Source organism: Electrophorus electricus, chromosome 3 (genome assembly GCF_041902795.1).
Source record: "Electrophorus electricus isolate QZ-2024a chromosome 3, ASM4190279v1, whole genome shotgun sequence".
Lineage (NCBI taxonomy): Eukaryota > Metazoa > Chordata > Actinopteri > Gymnotiformes > Gymnotidae > Electrophorus > Electrophorus electricus.
In genome coordinates, this window is record NC_137499.1 from 26,718,119 (window position 1) to 26,744,704 (window position 26,586).

A 26,586-nucleotide genomic window follows, 5' to 3' on the forward strand; every position below is an offset into this window, starting at 1 on the left:
TGTTCCTTTGCATGCAAAAAAACACAACAGCCTGGCGTCTGCAGGCCCAAGCCTGTTCTTAATTAGAGCCGCCTGTCAGATTAGGACAAATGGATGGGGCACGCTCGGTATTGGAGGCACGTAAAGACCATTGGTCAGGTCAATATGAAAGGGGCGCAATCAGTGCTAATGCAGTGCTGTTCTGCTGCCAGCGGTTCTTTCCTCTGTGGTCTGCCATTACCTTAAGTACCCTGGCGCAGCAAATGAGGTAGTGGGAGGAAACCAGGTCTGTGGTGGGGTGTGTGTGTGTGCAGGGGGTGTCACGGTAGCGCCTGTGTACATCAGCCCTGCCTCCAGGGGTTCACCCCTGTCCACACTACTAAACACAGCTGAAAGTCGCAGACGTTTAGCCCACAGCTGGGTTTCATCGGACCGGGGAAAGGTGAGGGGTTGCATTATAAAAGGTTACATAGTTTATAGGGTGAATGGAGTGTGCGGCCATGGTTTCCAACTGCAGGGGCAGGTTCTATCACACGTGGTGTTAGCAGTTCATAACCAGCATAATGACCTCGGGCGGCAGAAAACCTTGCACGTTACTTTTACACTATATATTTATTGTAACTGGCAGAACACACTGTAAATTAGATTTTTCCCCCACTACCCTCATGAACTGTGTAACCGTTTTTTCTCTCAACAGTGAAACTATTTCGACATCACAGATGAGCATCACATCTTTTTTTTACTTTTTTTTTTTAAACTACAGACTATAAATCAGTACAATATTCAACATCCAACACAGCATGGGTCCAGTGCTATGCTGAGCGCTGTGGTCACTGTGATGTAGACGTATTGTGACCTTTACACAGCGGTGAGCCACCTCGGGGTCCAGGCCGAAGCATCGCCCTCGCGGCGGCGGCAGGGCGGAGCTAGGCCGCTGTCCCTTGCTCACGTGCGAGCGTCACGGCTCGGCCCCTCAGATCGCAGAGAAGGCGTGACCTTTACACAGCGGCTTGTCCTTCTTTGAGTAGAACGTCTTTCCCTCCAGATTGATATTGCAGAGCTGTAGAGGCAGATAAAAGCAGTTTGGGGGTGGGGGGGGGGGGGGATTTAAAGAAATTAAGAAATTTAAAACCCTAAATAAGTCTTAGAGAAGGAACAGAAGAGTAGGCTATGCTCAGCCCTGAGAGCGGGGTGGGTTTTATTATGGTCCGTTCAGCTGACAAATATCTGAGAGGGGGAAAAATGTCTGAGGTCAGAAGCCGATGAGGAGAGGATTTGGTTTTTGTTTTTTAAAACAGTTCTCGAGGCAATGTGAGGGCCAGCCTGAGGCGAGGCGAGGCGAGGCGGCAGGGGTTCGCCTGGAGGAATAGGAATGACTTACGGCGCAGACGAAGCATGTGTCGTGCCAGCTGTAGCCGAGCGCCTCCAGGAAACGGTCTCCGGCGTCGATCTTGAAGTCGCAGCCATGACATTTAGTGCCAAACATCTTTTCATAGTCTGGAAAAAATTAAATGGAGAAAAAAAAATAAAAATCAAAAGCTGATTAGCAATGGAGTGGAAAGAGCTTAGTCAAAAATGGGAGGAGAGAGAGAGAATCCACCATACTAGACAGTTAAAGTCATCAAGAACAAGTAGAAAAGGAGGATTACATTAGCTGTGTGTGTGTGTGTGTGTGTGTGTGTGTGCGCGTGTGTGTGTGCGCGCACCGGCCTGGGGGCTTTGATAACACAAATTGCTGCAGATGCCTAAATGCACCCTCCCAGGTTACTCCATTCTGGAACCACTGGAGGACGTTCACAGTGGCATGCCGTCAGGGGGCGGAGGGATGCAGCTCGGAGTCAGTGGCGTCGGCCCTCTTACCGTGCTGAGACTGCAGCCATTTGATCAGGCCCCCGTGCCCCGGCAGCAGCGGTCAGCGGCTTTCTGCCGAGTGCTGATGCGAGAAGGCAGGGTGGGGGGCAGCAGGCGCGACGCTCCAACAGCACGCTTCATTTCCATAATAAAAAAAGGCCCTTCGCCGGAGACGCCCGATTTAAATGTCTGTGTGCGTTAGATTAGGCAAGCAAAAGCGCATCGGGAGGAAATTCAAAAATCACCGACACGAAGAGGAAGCGTGAACAACAGAAACACTCAGTGGGGGGCGGGGCTGGTTTTACTGGGGTACAATAAACAAGCCACGGACCCAATCTGGCTGGAGGGTAGGAGGCAGTTGTGGATGGTGGATGTGCGTTGGACTACAGCCCGTGGTGCAGCGTTGGCGTATGAATGATTAGGCATGGTGGGGGGGCTCCGGGGCCTGGCATACGATGCGCGGCCAGGTGCGAGGAGCTGCTGGCGGGTTCCTACCTCTCTCGCAGTAGGGCTCGCCCTCCTCCATGTAGAAGGCCTGGTTCCTAATGGGCTTCTTGCAGGCGGCGCACACGAAGCACTGCACGTGGTAGGTCATCTTCAGGGCGTGCATGATCTCCTGCGGGAGGGAGGGGCGAGAGCCCGTTACGTCATCTCCACCACGAAAATCACGCCACCTACTTGAGCTCCCACCCCCACAATTTGGTCAGTAAACTTGTACTTTCTCTTTTAAACACACACCCACCCACATCTGTTGCCAACACTAAAATAAATAAACAAAACAGAACAGTCGAGGGTGCAGGCAGTAATTTTGTGGTCGTTTTGTTATTATCTGACTATGGTGCAGGTTTGCTGCACTGTGCATTATTGCAAGAGGATCCAGAGCGAGTGCCGTTTTCCGATCTCCGGCCCAGCATGCTGCGGGCGCCCAGACGGAAACGGAAAAAAAGCACTACAGCTCTGACGAGAAGCCCACCCCACCGGCAGCGCTGTGGGGAAAGGCAGCAGGCGGTACTCACGCCGGTTATCTTCTTCTTGCACTTGGCACATTTGGGGGCGCAGCGATTGTCGTAGCACACGGTGCAGTATATGGAGCCCTGCTCCTCAAAGAAGCCGCCCTCGTCCAGCATGGCTCTGCACTGGCAGCACACAAACTCCTCCGGGTGCCAGGAACGGCCCAGCGCCACTACGTAGCGCCCTCTGGAATCACGCGCACACACACGGAATCAATCGCACTCGTGCTTTTTGCTTTAGAGTGAATTGTTCACTCACCGTACACTTAGTCCTTGTAAGGATCCAGAGCGCGCAAGCCACTCTAATGGAACTCGCAGGTCCGTCAAAGGAGCCCTTGTCTTTTCATATTGATCCTACGCCGCATAGGCCCCTGGCCACGCTGCCCTAATTTTGTTCGCGGTGCTGCAGTCTTTCAACTTTTGCAATAACTTTCCTCCCCTCTGACCTCCCGCTCACCTGCTAGATATGGACATTTCCCTCCTCTGTCTACATCGATTTCTAACTCTTCACCCCCCTCCACTCCACCACCCCCCTTTTTTTTTTTTTTTTAAGGCCGCTCACAGTGCTTCTCCTCCTGCCTCGAGGCGACGAACGCGAACCCTGCGAGGACCGCGCTTGCGGAAGGCGCGGAGAGCACGACGTACCTGATGACCTTGCTGCAGGCAGCGCAGAGCGGCGTGCGGGCCGAGCTGGCTCCGTGGGCCGGGCCCTGCAGCGCCGCCTGCACGATGGAGCAGCGGCTCTGCTCGGGCGTGGGCTCTGCCCGCTGGCTGTGCTGAGTCACCACCGTGCTCGTCTTGTCCGGCCGGTAGCGGTCGGCGAAGCCCGGGTCGGTCACCCATGGGGGGCGGCAGGACGGGCCGGCGGGCCCCAGAGCTGGGGGGGGGGAGGGAGGGAGGGAGGGTCTAGCGGTCAGGCAGCTGTGCTGGCAAGGCTTCGCTGCACATGCTCATTACAGCAGTGTTCGCCTAGAGCGCACTGAAGCATGTCTCTTAACCAGCTTACCCTTAACAAGTGCAGCAGGGACATGGTTACAAAAGAAATCAAATGAAAAGGGCATTTTAAAATCTGACCAACCTTAACATGACGGTCAAGCCAGAAAAAGGAAAGCTTTAAAAAATATAGCTCATAAGAGCTAGGTGAGGGAAACGAACGAACGAGAGAGTGTGTGTGTGTGTGTGTGTGTGTGTGTGTAGTAGGTTTTGTACCTCTGCTTCCCTCAGGTTTGGCTGCCGGTTTGGTTTTACTGGGGCAGGGAGCAACTCCATGGCTGTGGAGAGAGAGAGAGAGAGAGAAATGAGCCTCCTGAGAATCACGTCTGTGTGCAGGATCAAGGCCGCACCAATGCAGACCATTAAAAGCGGAAGTGCCCCACGCCCACTGTGGTGCCAGCGTCCTGTTCGCAAGGCGCACGGCCAGCTGTCGGCTGGTTTGATCATTTAAATAACAACAAAGCCATGGCGTGGACTGGGGCGAGACGAACATATTCCAAGGTTAACGGCACGCGTTCACTGCTTGTTGCTGGTAACTGTGTGCAGGGCTCCCGCGTTAAACCCGACCCCCACAAAAACCTGTTTTATTCACCGAAATGCTCCCAAAGCTGGTCAGGGGCAGTTTGTGAGTGGATTCGAGGCTTCTCTGGTATTACTCATGCACGGCACTGAAAAATGCAGTTACACACAGCCATTTCAACTTCATTCCTAACGAAATCTGCTACTTACAAGGTACTTACTATATCCTGTGTGTCGAGCCCCTCCCCCACCCTCCTAAATAATCAACCTCATTCATCATCTTGACTTTCGTAGTCCTCCAGTCTGTGCGCGTGCACGTTTCACCATTTCTCACACTTGATGACACCACAGAGAGTCGGCTCTGATTAATGCTCTGTGGATTGCCTTGAGCAGAATTATTGTTCATCAGCACACACGCGTGCCAAACCAGTCTGCAGGACCCATGACGGTCTCTTTCCATTACCCGGAAAGGTTTTCCGAACAGACCACCTCCTAAACAACAGAAACTGCGAATTTAGCTTTAAAACAAGGGAAAGGGGGGGGGGGGGGGGGGGCCCTGTTGCATCATTTTTAAAATGCTGTTTAAGCCGAGCTTGTACAGCCATTCATTATGAATACAGTAATTCAATAATTGTGGTAATTACAGCCATCATAATAGTAATTGTGTGAATTTCCAGTCTTTATTTCAAAATAGGACCCATTTATCCTTTAATATCAAGCACAGCATTATTGTAATTGTGCTTCACTGTTCAGGTCACAGTGTAGACCTTCGTCTTCAATAGACGCCTGATCGTTAAATTATGCTCCAACAATACACGGACACTTTTTTTTTTTTTTTTTAAAGTAGTGTGGCAAAGGACAATTTCTCAACGTGGGCCTGGAATTTGACTGACAGTTACTCCTGCATGCTGACCACACACCACTGTGTCAACGTCAAAAACAGCTCTCATTACGGTCTAAATCACATGGCCGTGATAGGCCAGTGGCTACCGCTACATTTTTGACCTCCGACTCCAGTGGCTGACACGGCGCTTAGTTTAGACCCCGGTGTAGGGACAGCAGAAGACAGCGTCAAGATAAAGAGCAGAAACACAGAGGAGGCAGTAGGAAGGAAGTTGGGTTTTAATATTTTATGAAGTCAGAAAAGCAGAGGCACAAAAAAAAACAAACAAAAAAAAGTTTTAGAATTGTTATTTCGTTCACTGAAGAGTCAGAGAAAAACATTAAACATGATGATCATTAAAACAGTAAAGGGAGGGGAAAAATGAGTCAAAAATGTCAGAGGGGCTACACCATACATTCAAAGCACATAATGAAATAACAGATGAAACCACCACGCCTCCCCCTCGCGGAAACACGACTACAGACACAGGATCACATCGGAGAGACAGTATGCTGCACTCGGAGAATCGAGAAGGACCCCCTGACGGTCAGGCTCAGACTGCATTCCTTTCCACTTCGCCCTTATGATCTAGGCTGCGATCCTTCTCCTGGATTTTTTGATTGTTTAAAGCTCTTTTTTTTTTGGGTTTTTTAAAATGTTTAAAAACATCCCCCTCCTCGTGGGTGTGTGCTCCACGCTTGCCCATCGCGTTACATGCCCGGACGGGCGGAGCAGGCGTTCAGGACTTGATGTTGAGGGCGCGGGCGGACCTGTCATGGTGCCAGTCCCTCAGCCTTGCGTAGCGCGGGCTCTGAATCTCGCTCAGGAACTTCTCCCTGTCGGAGCCGTTCCGAAGGAAGGAGCCGCGCGCGTAGGGCACAGCGTCGCACGGGGGAGACCGAGGGAAAGGGAGAAGCAAACAAAAACAGAGACAGAACTAGAAAACCACGCACAACGAGAGAGGCTCTTGGAGAAGGAATAAGAACAAGACAGGCAGAAAAGAAGGAAAAAAACACGACTAACAGAACAGACGAGTCAGAAAGAGAGAAAATAAATAGAACGAGCACGAGCGAGCACACCTTCAGACTACAGAGTCAGCCATGCAGTGTGCAGTGTGTGGCTGCGCGTCAGCTGAGCAGGACTCATGGTCTGGGGGAGACAGAGCACCATCCGCTTCAGGTCTCCATCGCAGCGGATAAGACTGCAAGTGTGGGGGTGGGTTAGTGCATGCCACTGCACTTCAGCAGAGCTGCACGCGCACACAAACAATTACCTGGACCTTTTCATGGTCTCATCATCGGGGTCCTGCACTGAGGGAAGCACAGGGATACAAAATCAGATTCTGTCTGTTTAGCTCACACGCACACACACACGCAGCGCCGCAAACCATCAATCACCTACCAAATAACATCAAAAACAAGAACCGTGCAGGACACAATCGGCATCGGATTCTGGTCCAAGGTTAAAAAGCAAGCGTCCCTCTGGCTATCCTCACGGCACTCTGGAGTCGATCCAGGGCTGATGTGCAACTTTGTTATCTCCAATTTACAGAGGCCAGATCAGGCACACTCAAGGCCCAGCGATTTAAAAAATAAAGAAAGAAATAAACCAGCGCCACAAGCCCTAATCCGCAACCTCGAGGGTGGCAGCGAGGTCGGACGTGGCTTCACGCGGGCTGAAGGGTCGGCTCGCCGCCTCAGATCGTGGCTTGCGTGTTGTAAGCCTCTACTTTCGGACAAGAAAAGGTCATCTGACGCCCAATCAGCAGCTGGGCCAGAGGCTTAACTAGCTGAGAGGAAGGAAGATTTCTGTAAGCTGACCAATGGGGGGGGGGGGGGAAGAACCCTCCCCAAAATACATGAGAAGAACACGCAGCCCTCTACAATTATATGACATTAGCAATATCTGAGCCAGGATCGTTTGAGTAGGGGAACTGTAGTAGGAAGCATTTTGGCCTCTTTTACTGTGATGATTACATCAGCAGTAGGAGCCGGTTCAGAACCCTCGTTCATAAGAACGGGGCCTCTACAGAGTCTGGTCACAAGCTGCCCTTTCCACGGTCCTCCATTACAGTGAGGTCCGAGCTGCTTACTGTAGTCGGTTCCTGTGAGCTGGGCGAGGATGCGGAAGGAGCGCGACTGTGTGATGCCGGTGCGTGGCTGCCAGTCCTGAGTGTCCTCAATCAGACGTTTCTTACTGCGGTCATTCGGGATGAAGCACGGCATGTTCTCCGCCCGCAGACCGTGCCTGGGGGCAGGGTCAGAGCAGTCACCAATGGCGCTTGTCCCAAGCCAACATTCCCACACGACGTGCCATAGCAACAACGAACATGCAGGGATTGTTTATTTACTGGCGGTACAGGCCAACAGAACAGAACAAAAGCGACCAGCCAGCATGCTGGTTCTGCACTACACGAGTTCTGTCCCTGGTAAAAGCAGTCACACACACACACACACACACACACACACACACACACACACACTCTCTCTCTTATTCAACTACACCACATTACACAAATGCACAGAACAACAACACGCAAGTGCGCACACAAAACTGCATTTAATTTCGACCGACACGCCGAGCCATCTCTTCCTGCAGGGCTGATGATTTTCTCAGGCTGCCAGACACACGTTTGGGATAACGCGTTCAAGCAATGACACCAGTTCAGTGAAGCAGAGACACTAGGAGCAAAGCATTGTGGGTCAGCCCGGGGCCAGCACACTCTCCCTCGCGCAGACGGTCGGGTTACAGCGAGCTCTGTGCTTTCAAGCAGAACGCAGCCCTGGCTCCTGGGGACCGCACTTACTTGTTCTCATGATACAGCTCTTCATAGAAGCCTTCGCCTCTACTGCAGAGGAGGAAGACATGAATAAAAGAAGAAAAAAAAAAAAGAAAGGAGGAATGGAAGCATGGAGGAAGGACAGCAGTACAGAAATAACAAAAAATGAAGCAAAGTGTATCCCGGGGTTTCAACTTCAGCGCAGTACACAAGCTCAGATAAGCCAGTGTGTTTGCACTAGGCTAGACTAGCGCCGTGGAGCATGGAGGTGCACACGAAAAGCAATGGGCCTGGCCCAGACTCCTGCATGGGATACATGAGAACCAAGAATGATCTGGTTCTGTGAAAGAAACAACAACAACGAGTAAAGAGATTTACTAACTTGTCAGTGACCTCCGTCTGCTACGAGAGAGAGAGAGAGAGAGAGAGAGAGAGAGAGAGAGAGAGCACAAATTTTTTTTTTAAATGTTAAAAAGAGAAAGATACATAGTTTATTTGTTTAGAAGTATGGAGCATGAGACACACATGCACGAGCAAAGTGGAGAGAGAGAAAACAAACAAAACATGTGCAACCAAGTGCAGGCGTGCTGTGTGGGTGGAGTCCAAATTAGCACTTAAGTGTTCCAACTCTTGCCTTTGATGACTCCTCCCACCTCTGGCCCCTCCCCTAGTAAGTCTAGCAAAAAGATTTTAATCAACTAGGAAATAATTGTAGATTGCAGTAGTAGCATAGCTACTTTTTTTTTTTTTTTTTGACGGCCAACCGCTGATCTACAATGATTCCTGAGTGTTAGGAGTCAGAAAATGATTCTGGCGTTTCCAGCTGCTGCTTGAGCTACTGGAATATCCTGCTGAGAGGCATAAACACCGAAGGGAGCAAACTCTCACATGAGCAGCCCTTTAAAGCAGCTTCAGAGCACTGATGTAACCGCAAACTTCACAGAACTCGCACGCACAGCACAAACCTCATTCCATATGATCAAGCACTGCTCCTGTAGCAACCCCACCCTACAGCTCCGCTCCACCCCACCTCTCTGCATGCTGAGAAACAAAGGAAGACAGCCGACCTTTTGCCTAAAACAGCTTGTTCAAATGCAAAAAGTTTGGGGGGGGGGGGGGGGGGGGTTTAGTATGAACAACTAGGCTTGACGTGCGTTGAAGCAGGGAGACTGTGTTCAGTTGCTCAGGGCGGAGGATGCACCGAGCAGGAGGTCCTTTCCAAGTAAGGCTGTTGAGTAACTCTGCACCCTGGCAGCTAAAGAGCTCAGCGCATTCTAGGGGAGGGTCAGAGCTCTATAAACAGCAGCAAACAACGTCAAGCACTTGCCTAAAGGCAGTCCACACACACACACTCCTAAGATAAACATCTCGCCTCTTTTCTACCCTAATTTACCCTGACCCCTCAAAGTTGAGTTGTTCGCCGTCTCCTGGCCTGGCGCATCTGCCATTTGAGCGTTTAATGAGCGGGCCTCGTTAAGCCATAGGAACGGAGAAACAGATCAGGAGCATGTCCTGGGACGCAGTTGCCTAACAGTCTCTTTATCAAAACGTTGCTAAATAAATGCAGTTGCACACCCACTCAGACAGAGAAATGATAAAGATGGAGAAACGAGGCAGAGACAAGGGAGATCTGAGAGAGAGAGAGAGAGAGAGAGAGAGAGAGAGCAGACATGAGACAAGGAGAAAGAGCAGATATATATAGACAGTGCGAATGAGAGACTCAAAGCAAACAACTCCCCCTTCCCTTCTAGAGCTGCCAGATCCTGCATCCCCGCTGGGAAGGTGTAGCTTGCTTAGAAAACAAGACAAAAAGCAGACATGAACATCATGGCCAGCAGTGCCTCCCTCAGTAAACATGCGATTCTCCCTTCATGGCTAACTGGACATTTACGTGTTGGGAGTCTCTGAATTACTCAACTTCAAATACATTTTCAAACAGAAGGAGCTGACGATTCTCTCGGGTTGCCGGCGCAGTAAACCCCCCCCCCCCCCCCCAATCGCAACTTGAAAATGACTCCTTCAGAAAAGGTCAGAGCTCAATAGAGGGAGTTGGCGCCACGGCCGTTCAGACTGGTCGGCCCAGTTGGTGGGTCACCTACCCATTGTGGGAGCGAGGCGTGCTAGCAGCGGGCAGGGAGCTGAGCACGGGGGCAGGGCCAGGGGCATCCGTGCTCGGTTTGGGCACGTAAGTCACCGGTCTTATGATGGGCCCGGCGCTTGCGTTACTAGCGGCTGTGGAGAAGGGCTGAGCCATCTTGTTTATTCTCGTGCTGGGCGAGAAGGAGTATCTGGCTTGAGTGGGTGCAGATGCATGTGAACCCTGAGAGGTCAGACAGACAGACAGACAGACAGACAGAGACAGACAGCACAACAAAGGCAAAACCATGCAGATCAAACTAAGCATTTACACAAACATGCCATCAATCTTAACGGAATGGACGATCCCAGACTCCAGGAGCGTCTCTCAAACATGACAAACCTGGGCACTATAAAACAGAAAACGAGAGCCTTATGCTTCTGTGAACATTTATCCAAGCCTCCCCAGGACAGCGGGGCTCTCCAACAGCTGTGGCTCTTGCCGTTTCCAATGTTCCTACATCATTATTCAATCCCAGATTAAAATCCATGCGTTCAGTCTTCCTCTGAGAGCAGTCGCAAATCAAAATAAATAACATTAATAGTTATGCTAAGTGATAAATCTGCTGTTCGGGGGGGGAGAAAGAAAGAGAGAGAGAGCCAGCGCTCAACCCATCCTGTTGTCTGAGTAATATTTCTCTTGGGCGGCAGCCAAAAGCATCCCCTTCGCTTTCTGCTGCCTCAGCACTCAGCACTCGAGAAGCTTGAAGAGACAAGCGGAACCGTTCAATACGTGGTGGGGTGAGAACAAGAACACTGTGCTGCCTGCCAGAGTACTGACTCAGAGTAGCCACAAGAGGGTGCCGTTTCCCCTGTTCACCCTGCTGAAGAGATAACTGGCAACAGGGCGAACGCACTGGGGTTCACGCCAACGTATGGGGCAGTGGTCAACGACCGTTCATCCTGCAAGCTGATTGTGCACTGTATTTGTAACACACGGTCATTTCCGGCATCATTTCCTCTCACAGGGTTCTCGAGAGACCGAGATCAGGTCCACTGCCGGATCGATCCAGCAATTGCTTCTGGGATTGTGCATTCTGTTGCAGTGTCACACAGCACAAACAAAACTGCCAAGAGCAGATTTCATTAGAGTGCAAATAACAGACTTCAGGTCACCCTTAGCAAAGGGCAACTCACTCGGCACCAAATCAGCAACGCTCCTGCAGGTCAGCACGGCAGCACAGAGCAAATGAGAGTGAGAGTCAAACTCAGGCTCATCCTGTGAAAGACTGCAGTTCTAAAACATGCTGCACAGGTGTTTGTGTGTGTAAGAGAATGAAGGAAGAGTGTGTGCGTGCACAGGTATGCAAGTATGTGAATTTGAAAAACTCCAGTGGACTAGGAGTGGCTCCCTCTGAAAAGTGAGAGAGAGAGAGCGCACGCGAGAACGAGACTCGCGGGGCCAGGAGTGTGCACTGCAGAAGCCTTGCAGATGTACCAAGCAGAACAGCAGAGGATGATCGTTACCTTCTGTTCACCTGCGCCAGGCTGGAAAGCCCTGTTGAGCCAGAGAGAGACAACAGTTACAAATTACTGCAACATGCTGATTTATACACATTTTTGTTTTTTTAAATTACATTTCAGCAGTGTGTTCCATGCTTTGCAGCTCCAACATTGACAGGTATGTGACAAGCATGCACCACTTTGTAAAAAAAAAAAAAAAGTTATTTATTTAAAACTTTTTTTTTAATGGATTTTCTGTGTTTCTCCCTCACACAAGGCTCTCAAGTCTTTCTACACGATTTCTGCATGCAGGATCTTTTAAAGGAACATTTTGGAATTGTTGTCCTTTTGGGGGCTCTACTATTGCCCAGTACATCAGATATGTCTAGGAGGAAGAAAAAAATTATTATTTTTTTTTAAATTAAAAGTCACTCAACAAAAACAAAATCAGGTTTGGCTGGGGGTTACCAGACAGTCACTTTTAAACCGTTCTTTCTTAACGCCCTTTAAACGCATCGCTTTACCCTTGCTGTTGGCAACAGCTTTCAATCAGCGATCTCATTGTGGAAGAGTCCAGGCCATGAACGAGCGTGCATGTTGTCTACGCTGCAGCTGCAAAGCTGGCAAACAAACAAACATGCAGCACAAATCACATAAATCGGCATTCCTAACACTGCAGGCCACCTAGGGGAGCTTCAACTCGACTCCATATAAACCCATTTTTTGCTCCAGCTGGGATTTGGTGGCATTGCTATAGGACCAAGGATGCCTCACCAAAACAAAAAAAGCACAGACGTTGACATGTAATTTATAAGTGTGTTGAAACTGGTTTGTTTGGAAAGTTTTATTTATTTTGTTTTTCCTCCCCAGACACAGTGTCAGTCATGCTTGATTTGTTCCGTCCAGCCGCATTGTGTCTGGGGGAAACATCTGTACTCCTCCAATTAATCCATATATTACAATGATGGATTCGGACAGGAATGTTCTTTTCACGCATGACTTGACTTTTCTGGACCTGGACAGGAGCACGCACGGCGTAAAGGGAATGGAACTGAAATTAAATTTGCTAACGCATCATTGCGGTGAATTATGCAATGCAGCAAAAGCTGATCTGCACTGAGTGATTGATGAGAACATGGGTGTTCTGAAAGTGTGATGAGTGAGTATTCAGACCCCCAAACTTTCCATCTCTGCCCCCTTACATCTTCACTTTCCTTTTCCCTCAGCAGAAACACTAAAGCACAGAATTTAACACAACCCCCACTGCCATGAGCCTGCATTTCCTGTGCCCGTGTGTTACTTCCTGTGACTCGGCAGGAGCTGTGGCCTGCAGCACACCAAGACACAACTGCAGGAAACAAACAGGATGAGATGCCAGACCACAGTCAGTGTGTGTGGTTGTGTTACTGACTGGAGTATGTGGAAATTCTAGTCCAGCTCATGCTATGCGACTGCCATTCTACTGAAGCTGGACAATGGGATTCCACGAGTGGGGCCAATTGGTCACTCCGTGCTCAAATGACTTCTGAACTTAAAGCGAACAACCCCACCCTTGTTGCTCTTTCCAGCCTCAGACAAAGCCAGCGCTGTTCTCTCCATGATCCAACACGCCTGACACAAATCATCTAATTATCCCCTAATCTAATAACGCAAACTCAGGAAAACTAAAGGAAAGGATGGCTGCTCTTGTGAAAAAATGAGTTACAGCAAAAGATTATGGCTCACATCTGTTTTTATTTGTTTTGTTTTTTTGGATTTTTTTTTAGTTCCCTCCTACTCCTGAGATGATCAATTCCGTTCCTGCCCTCCAGGCAAAAACATTTCAGCAGCACCGCTGGAAAGTGCAGCGTTGCTCAGGTGCAGGCCACGGCGCCTCCCTGACGTTGGAGAACCACATGAGACACATGGCCATGAACCCCTTTGTGGGAGCTGATCCAGCGCCCAGAACCACGGCAGACATGGCACTGACGGGTCCATTTACCCAAGGGAAGGGCAAGTCTGGCCCAAAAACCTGCAGGGTGTTACAAGTTTGGTCTTCCTTTTAGATACATGAGAAAAGGCTTTATTGTCTTAGAGCAACACAGGACCTGTAACGCCATCTCCAGCTCCCTCACAGCGGCTTTCGCCAGGAGCGCCCAGCAAATGGTGGTCAGGGAAACCCATGCCTGCACATTCAGAGTAAACAGAGGGGTGTCGGAAAATTTTGACAATGACTTGGAGAGAAATGAATTGATGTCTTTTAGTGGAGTAAATTTGAGGCTGACCTCATACAGTTGCCCCATCCACCAAAAAAAAAAAAAAAAAAAAAAAAAAAAAAAAAAAACAACCCACACACCTCTTGGCAGAAACCAAAGCTCTAGTAATTTCACTCTTCTTGGCAACAGGCCAGTTGCCACAGCTACAGTGAAATTTCCTTCACAATGTATTTACCATTCCCCAACCATTCAATTCAGTGTCGAGAAGAAAAACTTCATTTTAAACAAAGTGCCAATGTTCGATGGAACTGACACCTTCATAGATGGCATGCACATGACCATTACTGCCCAAAGTACAGATGAGGGCGCATATGCAAGTTGAAAGCTGATCAGAGCCCGTGAGACGACGTCTTAATCTAATCAAATTGAAACCAAAGTCGGTAGTTTGTGTAGGTGGGTGTGGAGATGGGCTGCATTTGTTCAGTGTGACACACAAAGATCCAAAAAACAGCTTCCAAGAACATTTTGAAATCCAAAAATCTACAACTTGCAAAACAAGCCCAAAACCAGTCCCCCATCCCAAAAAAACTTTTTGGACAGCCAATAGGAGATTATTCTACAAACTTGTGTGTTACTACAGAGAAATGCTGATGCTCGTCTTCCATTAGTCTTAAAGGACGGTGGGTCACGCCAGACTGTACATGAAGCTCAAAAAGGCCTGAGGTGCTGAGGGTTTTACCATTGCCATCAAGTAGGATGGTCCACTTTCAGCCTTATAGGCAAGAATCAGAGTTTGAAACCCGATGTGAGCTGCTACAGGAAGCCAGTGAAGTGGCACGGGGAAATGCAGGCAGCGTTGATCAGCCATGCTGCAGCATTCCTGCTCAGTTTCAAGGGCGGAATGACACATAGGAAGAGGCGCTAGGAGTGAGCCACAGTGGTCAAGTCTAGAGAAGATCAGAGATTGCACAAGCACCTGGCTGACCTCCTGGAGAAAAGGGTGCGAATTCCTCCAAATTCCTGGACCAAACTCTCCTCCCCTCCCTTAAAAGGCAAGAGTCACAGTGACCTGAACCCCAGGGTTTTGAGTCATCCCTGAGTGTCAACATAACGGCTGCCTAATGAGCCAGCACTTGAGGTAGGGGAAAGAACAGACTCGAGGAGCCTGTCCACTCCCATTACCCGCCGCAGAGCTGCAAAGATCGGGGATTATCCCCCAGCACTCATCACACCATCGTCAGCCTGAGAGCCTGCTCGATTGCCTCCCATGGGAGTGCTTGCGCTGCAATATGTGAGAAACATTTTAAAAGGTAGTTGGATATCACTTCTTGCTTTTAGTCTCAGGTAGAAAGAGCAGTTCAGTCACTCATCCTACCAGAGTGTCTGTACTCTTAAGCTTATGTTCAAAAAAGTTACACAAACATTCACAGAGAACAATCTGTTTAGAACTGTTACAGAAAAATCTTGGAACAAATTAAAATCTTTTGGAGGTTTGGATTTCAGATCAATAGTACCGATACGAGGCATTAGAAAACAAGAGAGCACAAAAGTGCACAATTGCAGGGTTCTTCCCTTTGGGAGCTCACAACAAATGTTTGCAAAACTACATGTTTGTGAGCGTTCCGGCTGAGAGAAATAAGAGCGTGTGCACGTATCCACTAAAGTGTGAATATGCATACACACGCACATGTACCTGCTGAGCGTCAGAGTGAGTGTGTCGGTAGCTGCTCTGATCTTGTTTTGCGCTTCCACGTGCGTCATCTCCTCGGCATTGCTGTCTCCAATAGACACCACCCAGTCTCCCACACCCACACCAGCCAGGTCAGACTTTCCTCCAGGAATCAGCTGCAAAACACACATGCACACATGATTTACATTAGCCGCATCACTAATAAACACCTAGCAGGCACGGCTTACCTCTACTCCAGGATGATGGTGATATTTCTCCAGGAAACATACTCTAGATTCTCTCCTAAAACTAGGCTTAAGCCATTTCTGCACAACCCATCATACTGGTTAATGGTGTACTGTATTTGTATAAATAGAATTCAACAGATGCTCGCACACTTCATTACCAACATTATTGTTGCTGTCAGTCATCGACAAAGGTAAAATGTTTTTAGCAAGGGTCTAACTCAGGAAAGCTGAGAGAGATGTCTGAGGTCTACCCACAAGCAAGACAAAAAGGCCCCGTAAAGCCAAGGCGGGTTGAGTATAGCTAAACGATACGTTCCCACAGGTCATTGTGCTGTTTTACAGTATGTGCCATGACTGCGAGATAAGCGTGTCCCAGTGTCACTGCAGTACCACCCTTAAGATAGTCAAAAGCTTCGAGAGGAACTTCTTGAAGGGGAAGTGAAGGTGGGAGAAAATTCCTCACTTGTGTGCACGAAGGGCAAGGCCAAGTATAGAAAAGGAAACTACAGCGTGCTGCCAGAAAAAAAAAAAAAAAAAAAAAAGAAAAAAAAAAAAAACACCGAGACGGGAACTGAAGCACTAACGACCCTCGCGTAGAATCCCAGCAATAGCATGCGCAGGCACATAATTTAGCGGTGTGTCATGCACATGAAGTCTGTACCGTATAACTACACCACGGCTGTTAATTCTGACTCACCGTCTACAGATGCTCTGGAGCGTCGTCAGGGCGGTGTACCGTGCGATTCTACCGAGAATGACGAGGAGAAGCCAAGAGAGCACCGGGGAGGAAAACCCGGGCAGGACAAACAGAGTGCGGGAAGGGGGGGAAGGAAAAGAAAGGAAAAAAAAAAACAAAAAAAAAAAACAACCCACTCATTACATCCAACCCGCGCGCACCTACTGAGCCTATTCGGCACTTCACGTTCCGCCAGGTTCCGCTCGAAATCGGCAGCCCCGTGCCACGGTGGGAAGGAACTCCGCGGACACCTGGCTGGCGCAGTGGATGTGCTTGTATCAGAGCGGCTCTTCCTGAACTCACGGACACGTTTCAGTATACAAAATACGAGAACCCCAAGCAGTAAGCGCACTCTAGTCTGAACGCAATTTGCTGCAAATAAAAGCTATCCAAAAAAAAAAGGCCAGTTTACTGACAACTGCGACATTAGGAATTAATTATAAAATGCAGAATCAATTATAAGACCCAAAACAATTAGGAGATCAGGAAAAACAAGCCTAGACTGTATAAAACTGACCTGTAACAAGTGATGATTAAAATACCATTTTGATTCTTCAGTACTGAACAGATGTGTGATCCCCAAACCTTTACCAACGTCTACACAGACAGCCCTTGTAGTAAAAGCATGGGCAATTACTCTGAAACTTCTTAACAAGTGAAAATACATGAAAGGGCGTTGAGCCCGACATACTAAAAACTCGCTGGACAGGAACCTATAGGAAATAAACGCACAGGAAGTTTCAGATGTCGATGGGACAGTTCAGGCAGAGCAGGTATGTTTGGAGTAAAGACGTGCCAGTCGTGCACCGCAGACGGGCCAGCAGGAACATGGCCTGCCTTTAGTATGCAACGGCCAGGACAGGCAGGCAGCGAAGCCGCCACTACGGTACGGCCAGATCCTGCTGCCTTTATGACATGCTTGACTTTTAAAAGGGGGTCGTGGCAAATGTGATAAGTTCAGATCAAAACGCTCTTAAACATATGAGGAGGTGGAGGTACTGATCGTTATGACATCAGTATGTTGAACGGTTGGGGGGGGGATTTGGAAGTGTGACCGACTGTGGTCAGAAGATTTGGAGGCAAGACAGACAGGGGCACCTGTTCACCAGGCTCAGGTTCAAAGCAGCTGTTTCTGACCCTACCCTCTGTAGCACGGCGTGGAAGCGCTGAGCTCAGGCCTTGCAGGCGAAACCGTAAACCCCATCGGCACGGGCGTCGGCCAGAGAGCAGTGCACTCGCTCACACATGCAAGTCAGGCCACTACCAGCACGTTCTGTGGTTGATCTGGAGGCTTTGTTGTTGTTGTTGTTAAACCTCACAGTACAACAAATGCCTCCCACAGTTTCAGGAGTAGTCAGCGGATTATTAAGTTGCGCCATTAGAGAGTAGGGTCACAGTGTGCATAGCTGGAGACGCGATTACACCCAGACGGCCAGACGGCTCCTTAAATCACCCTAGGAGTCTCTCCTCTGTGCCCACCGGCACCTGCAGACTCACCGTTGGCGCCACTTGGAGATTACCCAGTGAACAGCAGGAGCCCAGCCCTGTTCGGCTCTTGGCCACATTTCATTTTTACATTTTCCTCACTGCCTTTCAGGGGCCAGGAGGAAAGGCCCTGTGTGCAGCATCAGCTGATAAATAGGAGCCATAAATATCTCCGGTGTCGGGGGGGATGGGTTGAAGCTTCCACCGTGAGATCAGGCCCCACCGTGAGAAACACAGCCCTTCGGCCCACCGACCAGCCCGCAGCGAGGCCAAACGATCTGGCGTCGTGGCCTTGAGGCCAAGCTTCACCGCAGGAGAGGGGGACTCGGGGTGGCAGGTTTTATGAGCAGAAAAGCTTTACGCCAAGTTCACTCGGTGGGATTCAACTCTCCTGCAGTTCATTACGACAGCAGGATAACGTGTGGCGAGGGAGCCGGAGGAGGCATCATCAGGCATAGGACGGAGGCGCAAAGCCTGTGGCTTGTGTCTGCCGATCACCATGGCACCCCAGACAGGGCCCATGGATCATGAGGGACGCCGTCGACAGCAAAACCCAGAATGAGAGACAAGGATGAACACATCAAAAGATAACGTCATAATTACAGCTCAGCTTGACCTCGGTGGGGAAGGCCTGGACGAGGCTGATGAGAACCAGATGGACGATCCATCAGGAAGGACAGAAAAAGTCGCATTTAAAGAGTCGAACAGCTGCCCTGTCTCAATCCTATCGCATCTCATGGGGAGATGTGTAATAAACGACTTCACAAAAATACGTTCGCGTGCACGCGCGAGAGAAAAAGCATTCCAAGGAATACTCCAGTGGTTTCGTGCCCGTGATGTCACCAGGAAAGTATTCCTTTGAGACAGAGAGGGCTCACAGAGGCCAGAGTGTTTAATGGATCCTGGACATGGAGAGCAGACAAAAGAGTTGCTCTGTGTTTGCCCGGAATAGGAACGAGACATTTAAAAAAAAGAAATACAATTTTAAAAAAAATAAATGCCAGGAATGCCACGGCACGCTGGAGATGCACATTATGGAAGCCAGAGTGGGGAAAGGAGGACATGAACATACCGAGAAACAGGAGAGCAGAGCGAGAGGGCTACGTGTGATCAAGGATCAGCACTTTTGTTCTCCATAGGCGTTTCCAAGCTAAGGAAACTGATCCAAGATCAGGCCGTCACACTTTTCTTAATGAGTACAGATGCGGGCAAACGGTGGCGCCTGGGCCAGCTTGTGAGTAGTACATCAGAACGAGCATGGGGGGAAAATCAGAGACAGTAATGCTTCAGCTAGGCAAATAATCTTAAACCTACTTTAAAACAACAATCAACCACCATGGCGATATTACCATTCGGCATCTCTGAGCTTGTGAAACTTGTCAAAATCAGAACACTGCAGTTCTACAGGTCGGCTAACCACCTCTAATGGAGTTTAAAACAGCTCTACCTCCCTCAGGTCGCTCAATTCTAGATGGAGCCATCAGCACATTTCGCACCAACCTCAACCTGGATGAAAGCTAGGAGAATTAATTGACTTTTGTGACCAGATTTCTAAAAATAAAACACTGATGCATAAAACCATAAATGTGAAAGCTTTGTAAACCCATTTGGATGACTTCCTTTTGGGAGGTTAGACAATACAATGTTTCTTTATTGGAAGTTAGGAAAATCTATTTTTCTTTTCACAACCCTCCTCTAAACTCTGCCATTTCAAATATATGAATCCCCCACTGATAGGAAAGTCATTATTTGTGTCATGAAAACATTTAAACTGGGAGGAGTCTCAGAACTGCTGGTTCTGAGAAGATCTGGTCATGGGTGTTGCACGTACAGACATGCTGTCATTGTTGTGCAACACCTGGCAGCAGCTGGAGCAATGCGATTGGCTGCCCTGCTCACGCATGAGGTCATCGAGGATCCGAAAGCAGACAGGTTGTGCGCCGTCTAGCCCAGCGTTCAGGTCATCCTTTCTGTCACCATATCCCTGCCTCACAAAAACAGATGGGAAGTGGCCCCAGGTCGTGTTTGTGTGCGCGCATCAAACACATTGCGTCATTCAAGTCATAAAACCCCATCATTAAAACAGAGAAGTGGGGCTACAGGGGGCAGGGCAGCTGACTTTAAATGGCAGCATGTTTAACATTCTCAGAGGAAAAAGTTGGTTTTTTTTTTAAATAATACGGAAGAAAAATGTTACATAATCGTATTGTTCAGACAGCTTCAGATTTGATAGTTCTTTCCACATTTTCTCTTCAATGTGTGTCCAGAAAATTGCCATCCATTCATTTACACCTTTCAGTGCAACACCTCTCTCTGAATTATCAGAGCACTTGTGAGCCAACAAGCTGAAATCAGCATGTTTGAGAGGGGTAAATCTGGAACAGCATATTTCAGAAACTCACAAACGGAGCAGGCCTGAACTGCACCTGCTTACAGTGGAGCTACACACAGCGGCGGAAATCAGCAACTCGCTTCTAACAGGCCACACTGCCAGAAAGAGGAGCGAGCAGCACTGGCCATCGGCAGCCGCCGTGGAGAGGTGTCCAGCACGTTCAATACAAACGACACGGTACATATAAGGCCTGGAAAGCGCTTTGCGGGCGAGGAAGAAGCAGAGAGTCAGTGACCTTTAGGAAGAGGAGGAGACGTCCCACAATCCAAACAAAGCCATAACATATCCTTGTGAGGAGAGAACTGAAGGAGAACACTGGGGAGAGACCTTCTCTTACGGCTTGGATATCAAGCGGTGACATGTTTGAGATGGAATGCATATGCTGAAGTGGACCTTGTGAAGCCAGCCACATACGGTTCTTATTAAACCCATTACGATTCCTTTTTAGGATTCGTTTGAAATCTTTGGGGGGTTTTTTCTAAGAGAAGAAAAATATTTTACATGAAGTCCTCATCAACATTTTAGGAACAGGGCTTTTAAGTGAAAGTGAATTAGCATTATGCTGTTAAACCCTGACTAGCTCACATGCACTGTTGGCCACATTAGATCTTTTAAAGCAAATATACAGTAAAGAGGATAAGACTCTTGGTTTAAAAAGAGGCAAGGGAACACATTTGTCAATAGAGCTGCACGATATTTTGTGTGTTAATCTACATCATGGTCTTGGTGATACCGATATCACAGAATTCGGTGATAAGCAAAAGACATAAAATCACATTTTTTGTGCATCATTGTATGTACCACTTCCAAACCTTCAAGATTTACTTTTTTGGTGATAGACATCACAAATGGTGCATCAGTGCAACTGCAATATAATCCTTCTGGTTACATCGTGCAGCCCTCCATGACAGTTGAGAAGAATCCAGACTGGGGGTGCTCACCTTGGACACAGTAAGGGGCATGCTGAAATCCTTGCCCCCCTGCAGCCGGAAACCCCAGGGAGCCGGCCCGTCCAGCGTCACGCTGTAAACGTTCATGGCCTGTGGAGGAGAGAGGAAGGAGAAAAGGGACAGATTGAAACAGATTGATGGATGGGTGGCCACTTTGCCATCACTGCACAACAGCGGCTCGTTTCCAGGCGGGGAAAGTCAAGCGTGGCCAACCCTTACGCCACTGAAGCCAGGGTCTCGGCGAGCTCCTTCTCAGTGCAGCACTTGTATTGTAATGGAAATGTGCCTCACGGTAATTTACAGATATTTCCTACATTTGTGTAGCAAAGTCCAGAGCCAAATTTTCCCCCTACACAGTGTAAACCAAGTCATGAGCTGAATTACACAGTCATTAAAGATCTGCCCATAGAATTTCAAGGTCCAGGAATTCCATATCAGGCATTTTTGCCTCATCAGCCTGGTGGGTTGTTTTCAGTATATTTGCAGCACAAGGCACAAAGAAATCTGAGAACGATGCTGAGGCCAATAGCAAAAATCTAGCAGGTAGAAATCCACACCGCACTTTCCACTGAGGAGTGCCACGACCGACACATGGAGCACAGCAGCTGGGGACTTCTACCTTACAGTCAGGTTTGGAACGCTTTGTGAAGGTTACGAGGAACTAAAATGTTTAGGAATTCTGGAGCACCTCTCTCCATGTGTCAGTGTAATTAGAATAATTATTTTCATAGGATATAGATAGGCAAACCACCATGGACACCATTACTGTAAGACGTCCGACACACAACACACCTACGTTCACTGCACAACAACCTGATCAAGAAGCTGAGAAGTATAATGAGCTTGCTGTTTTCATTTTGCAAGTCAATATGACTATGAACCAAAGCCATACAAATACAGTGCAAACAGACTCCATCAGAAGTAAATTGAGTACAGAGAAATATACTTCAACTCAAGCTATGAGAGAAACACCCCAGCAATTTCTTGCTGAGGAAAAAAAAGAAAAACAACAAAAAAAAAGCATCTGAAAGACTGGTAAACTAGCATTCATCATAGTTTCATCACAGTTACTGTTCGTACGAAGCGATCGTCATGGTTTCTCAATGCACCCTAAAGAAACTCAAAATTTGAGCCAATGCGCCGTCAGCCTGCGACCATTACGTCACCGGGTTCGAGTTAGGTACAAAAGTAAAAAACGCTTGCGTGACATTTAAGAACCCAAGCCATTTAAAGAACCAAGGAGAGCCCGAACCGTGTTAACATTACACCTGCTCCCCCGAATGAGTTCCAAGAGTACGGCGTCAGCTTCTCCCACTGCACCCCCTGTGCCCATCAGTCCCCTCTGCTGCATGCCTGGAACAGGCCAGCTCAAAACGTACCTTGCAGCGAAGGGCCAAATTAGTCACCCAAACCCCCTGGAAGATTGAGAGGAAGAGAAGCACTGGGAAAGGAGCTCTAGCCTCTGACTGCTGGCCGACGCTGACGACGCACGCCCCCCCCGACACTGGGAAGGCCCTACGTCTTTCCCCACTCTACAGGCTATATAAGGAATGTAAAACTACACCAAACTATTTCAGCCCAACACCCACATGAGTCACAGAGAGAGAGAGAGAGAGAGAGAGAGAGAGACCTACTTCCTCACATTTTCTGGCTCCAGTGGTCACAGGGGGTCGTGCAAAAAGTGAACAAGGAACAGGAACATTCCACAAAAGTATGAGTTACATGCATTTCAGAGGGCATTACTAAATCACCAACAGAGGGATGGGGCAGAGACACCTTAAGAACTACCTCCAGCTCAGATCAAGTGCTGTAGTGCCCTGTGATCAAACCAACAAGTGACCGCAAACTACCCCAAATTAGGTAGCACCAAAGCAGACACGCTCACTGACCCAGGGCCAGCTTTGAGCTAGCCAGCCGAGCATTTCCACAGTCGCAGTGAGGGGTGGGAGACACGAAGCACTTCCTTCATGAGAAATGACATGTTTTCCTGTGCCCATCACAGGTATTGGCAGCACTTTCAGAACAATGATGACTGTCCAATGTTTTATCATAAAAAAGGGTGAGATTTTTGACCAATTATAGGGAGCCTAACAATAAACTGCATACAAACAAGCTGCTGACTGGATAACACATAATGCCATTTTTAGTCTAGCTTTACTCCTGCTCCTGGTTAAAAGGCTTGTTTTTGGAAATGCCGAATTTCAAAAAGTTGAACCTACAGATTTACACATTCTGTGCCATTAAATTTGGCAGTGGGTTTGCACCATTCTTCCATAGCTACTTTAAGTGAAACATGACATGTACCAGGAAAACTGCTTATTATGCTGTCGTGTGGCATTGCTGATGTATGAAAGGATCTGTTGGGCAGTGCTGTGCCTCCTTTGCTACTAAGCACTTCCAAGGCCCCTTTATACGCAAATCACCAAGGAAACACTGCTGCTCATTTGAGAGCTTGTCTAATACAGTTCAGTTAGACTAGTTCAGACCAGTCAAACTAAATCCGGCAAAGTAGAAAACAGAAGCATGAAATCAAAAAACTTTAAAAATGCATAAAAAGAATAAGAGAATTTTTTACATTGATTTACTTCCAAAGAAATATTTAAAAAGAGAGACGTATATAAAATGTAGTCTACCTCAAACGAAAGCACTTCCAAAAAAAAACAACAACCCAATTTCTTTGTACGTGAGAGCCAGAAACTCATTAAAGCGCTGGAAACTGCAGAGTGGCGACGGGTTCAGACGGCTATGGCAAAGACGGCCTGCAATTACCCAAGACCAGACTACTCCGAGTTCCTTTTATGACAACACAAACAGAGAGGAAAAAGAGCAACGTCCTGGAAACAAAACGCATCTAATAAAATGACAACACAGCCGACTGATATTATAACCAAAATAAAATTGAAAAGAAAAACAAAATATTGCAGTCGAGCTGTATAATGGAATCTTAGCAGCACTCCAAAACGCTAACCTAAAGCTGAAAAAGACGCAAGAAATGTTGCGGCTGTATGAATGAAACGGTTACATGGCGAAGCCTCCAAGCCAGCTATTACTCTACCGCTTCAGAAGTGCTGGGAAAACTTTAGGAATGCCAAGCGAACTTTTCTTAGACCAAAAACAGAACGCAAGAGAAGGACAGCAGAAAAGACAATCTATAGTTAGACGCTGATTCATATTGGACACGTTACCGAATAATATATATTTTTTTTACTTCTGGATTAGATCTAGTTAAAAAGAAGTCGTGTTAGGGGACGCAGCCTGTATGAACTCGACATTTCACAGTAGCTTCAATTTCCGAATGATCTCTCCTTCATTAGAAATCTGAAAAAGTTATAATTACCTCTTGTGTCTCTTTTGTATCTCCAGACATGCTAAAATGCTTTCTAATGGTTCTGTGAACGCGGGGAGGATCAGCAGGCCGACGGTAAGCTCCGACTGCCTTACGCGTACAAGGGTGTACGCTCTCCCTCCTACCGCAGCGACCCTCTGGCCCGCTAGGATTTTCTTTTAGGCGGCGTTAGATGTGACGCCACATGTCACGTGGAAGATGTGACGTGTAGGTGCGCCCGTGGCACGCACCTTGATGCAATGAAACTTCTAATCCAAATTGGGCTACTTTAAAGCCTAATTAAGAAATAAAAACAAGGATCGTTCATGTCGCTCTTAAATTCTCTGCAGTGTTCGAGCGGTTTTTCATATCAATCCCTAAATCAACTCGTGTGGCTTGTAATGTGAATGTAGCATATGCTGCGAAAGTATAACTCATGCTCGACAATACACATTTGTCACTTGCGCGAATGTGCAAAATGTGCAGTTGTGGCACTACAGCTCGCATGCATCGGTCCCGCGTTGCCGTTATTTTCCGTAGTGTCGCTATACTGCCACCTGTAGGTTCGGAGAATAACGCGGCCTCACGATCAACGATGACAAGGGGCCTAGCATCAATGGGTTAAAAAAAAAAGAAGTTTGAATCAGTTTTTTGGCATTTACTTCATCCATATTCACGTCCACTAACGAGATATACAGCGCACGTTAATTTACTTTTAGATTCTATTTTTCGTTTAGCATTTCATACTATAAGCTAGCAAAAAAATATATTAAATGGTGGCACCGCCTAGGAAAATTGAGAATGGGGCCCTCAAATGAAAACTTCAGCCAGAAAAACACGAAATAAAGAGATAAAATATAAGACTCATGAATTAACCATGTATGCAGACTGAAGACCCATCTATTCAAGTTCAAGTTCAAGTTCAAGTTTGGTTTATTTGTCACATACATAGTCATACACAGTACAACACGCAGTGAAATGGTGGAGAGTGCTCTGTCCAAACTGAGGAAGAGAACCAGGGGTGCATAGAGAAAAATATATATATATATATACAGATAAATATATATTCTATTTATGTACAAAAATATATTAACAATGTATGTACAATATATGTATATTATGATTATATACACAATGTACAATGTATATGGTTGAGTATATATGTACACAATCTACAGAATGTACAGATCCATTGTATAGTACCATATCTACAGTTGTTGTAACAGGTTAATTGAGTATAAATCTAAATCTATATATACAGATGTACAGATATACAGTCATGTTACGTGGTGGTACAGATATACAGATATACAGATATACAGTCATGTTACGTAACAGTCATGTTACGTGGTGGTGGTGGTGGTCCCCACAGTTATCAGTTTCCGGAATATTTAAAGGACAACTGACATTGCTCCCATATTGACTGACTAAATTAGTACTTATTGTAGGGTATTGTTTATGTTGTTTAACAAACTCTAGCACTTATTGTTTATTGCACTTTTCATTGTTTAGGCTAGACCTTACGTATTGTATATGTCTAGGTATCAGCATTCATCTGTATTCTAGATCATTGGTATATTGGACTCTAACCTACTGTACTGGCTAGGATGTATTCTATGAGTAAATGACAAAGCACTTTTGTAAGTCGCTCTGGATAAGAGCATCTGCTAAATGCCATAAATGTAAATGTAAATATAAATATGTCAGGACGTGGTCAAGGAGCTTATTTCAGCAATAATCTGCCTGTTCTTTTTGTTCGTTTTTTCCGTTGCATCAGAATTAGAGTAGGCGTACTGGTTTATTACTTCATACAGGGGATATTCTTTATACTGTCATTGTTTTTATATTGAACAGGACAACAAAAGGGGTTAAACCGGTCCTGCATATTACATATATATTATTGTCCAATCTGGTACTCAGTATTTGAAATGCTTTTGAGGTATACTCCCATGCCCCCATGCAAGTTTCTGTAATTGGCTTCAGTTCTTTTCTT

At 47.4% G+C, this 26,586-nt stretch overlaps 1 protein-coding gene across 8 annotated transcripts; it reads right to left on the minus strand.

Moving 5' to 3' along the window:
- Positions 1-304: 304 nt before the first annotated feature.
- Positions 305-24,768, minus strand: pdlim7 (PDZ and LIM domain 7). 8 transcript variants are annotated; one of them, XM_081710853.1, is made up of 14 exons: positions 24,606-24,768; positions 21,260-21,358; positions 15,482-15,633; positions 11,618-11,648; positions 8,397-8,416; positions 8,042-8,083; positions 7,328-7,482; positions 6,509-6,545; positions 4,050-4,111; positions 3,486-3,717; positions 2,847-3,027; positions 2,326-2,446; positions 1,361-1,476; positions 305-1,039 (listed from the first exon to the last, which is right to left on the minus strand). In XM_081710853.1, the coding sequence occupies exons 1-14, from the start codon at positions 24,633-24,635 to the stop codon at positions 953-955; spliced, it is 1,365 nt and encodes a 454-aa protein (XP_081566979.1). In that variant the 5' UTR covers positions 24,636-24,768; the 3' UTR covers positions 305-952. The 8 variants fall into 8 exon arrangements, with proteins under 8 accessions (XP_081566979.1, XP_081566981.1, XP_081566975.1 ...); XM_081710855.1 differs by lacking the exon at positions 24,606-24,768 and adding an exon at positions 22,648-22,785; XM_081710849.1 differs by lacking the exon at positions 24,606-24,768 and adding an exon at positions 22,521-22,651 and having other exon boundaries at positions 8,397-8,413.
- Positions 24,769-26,586: the final 1,818 nt, after the last annotated feature.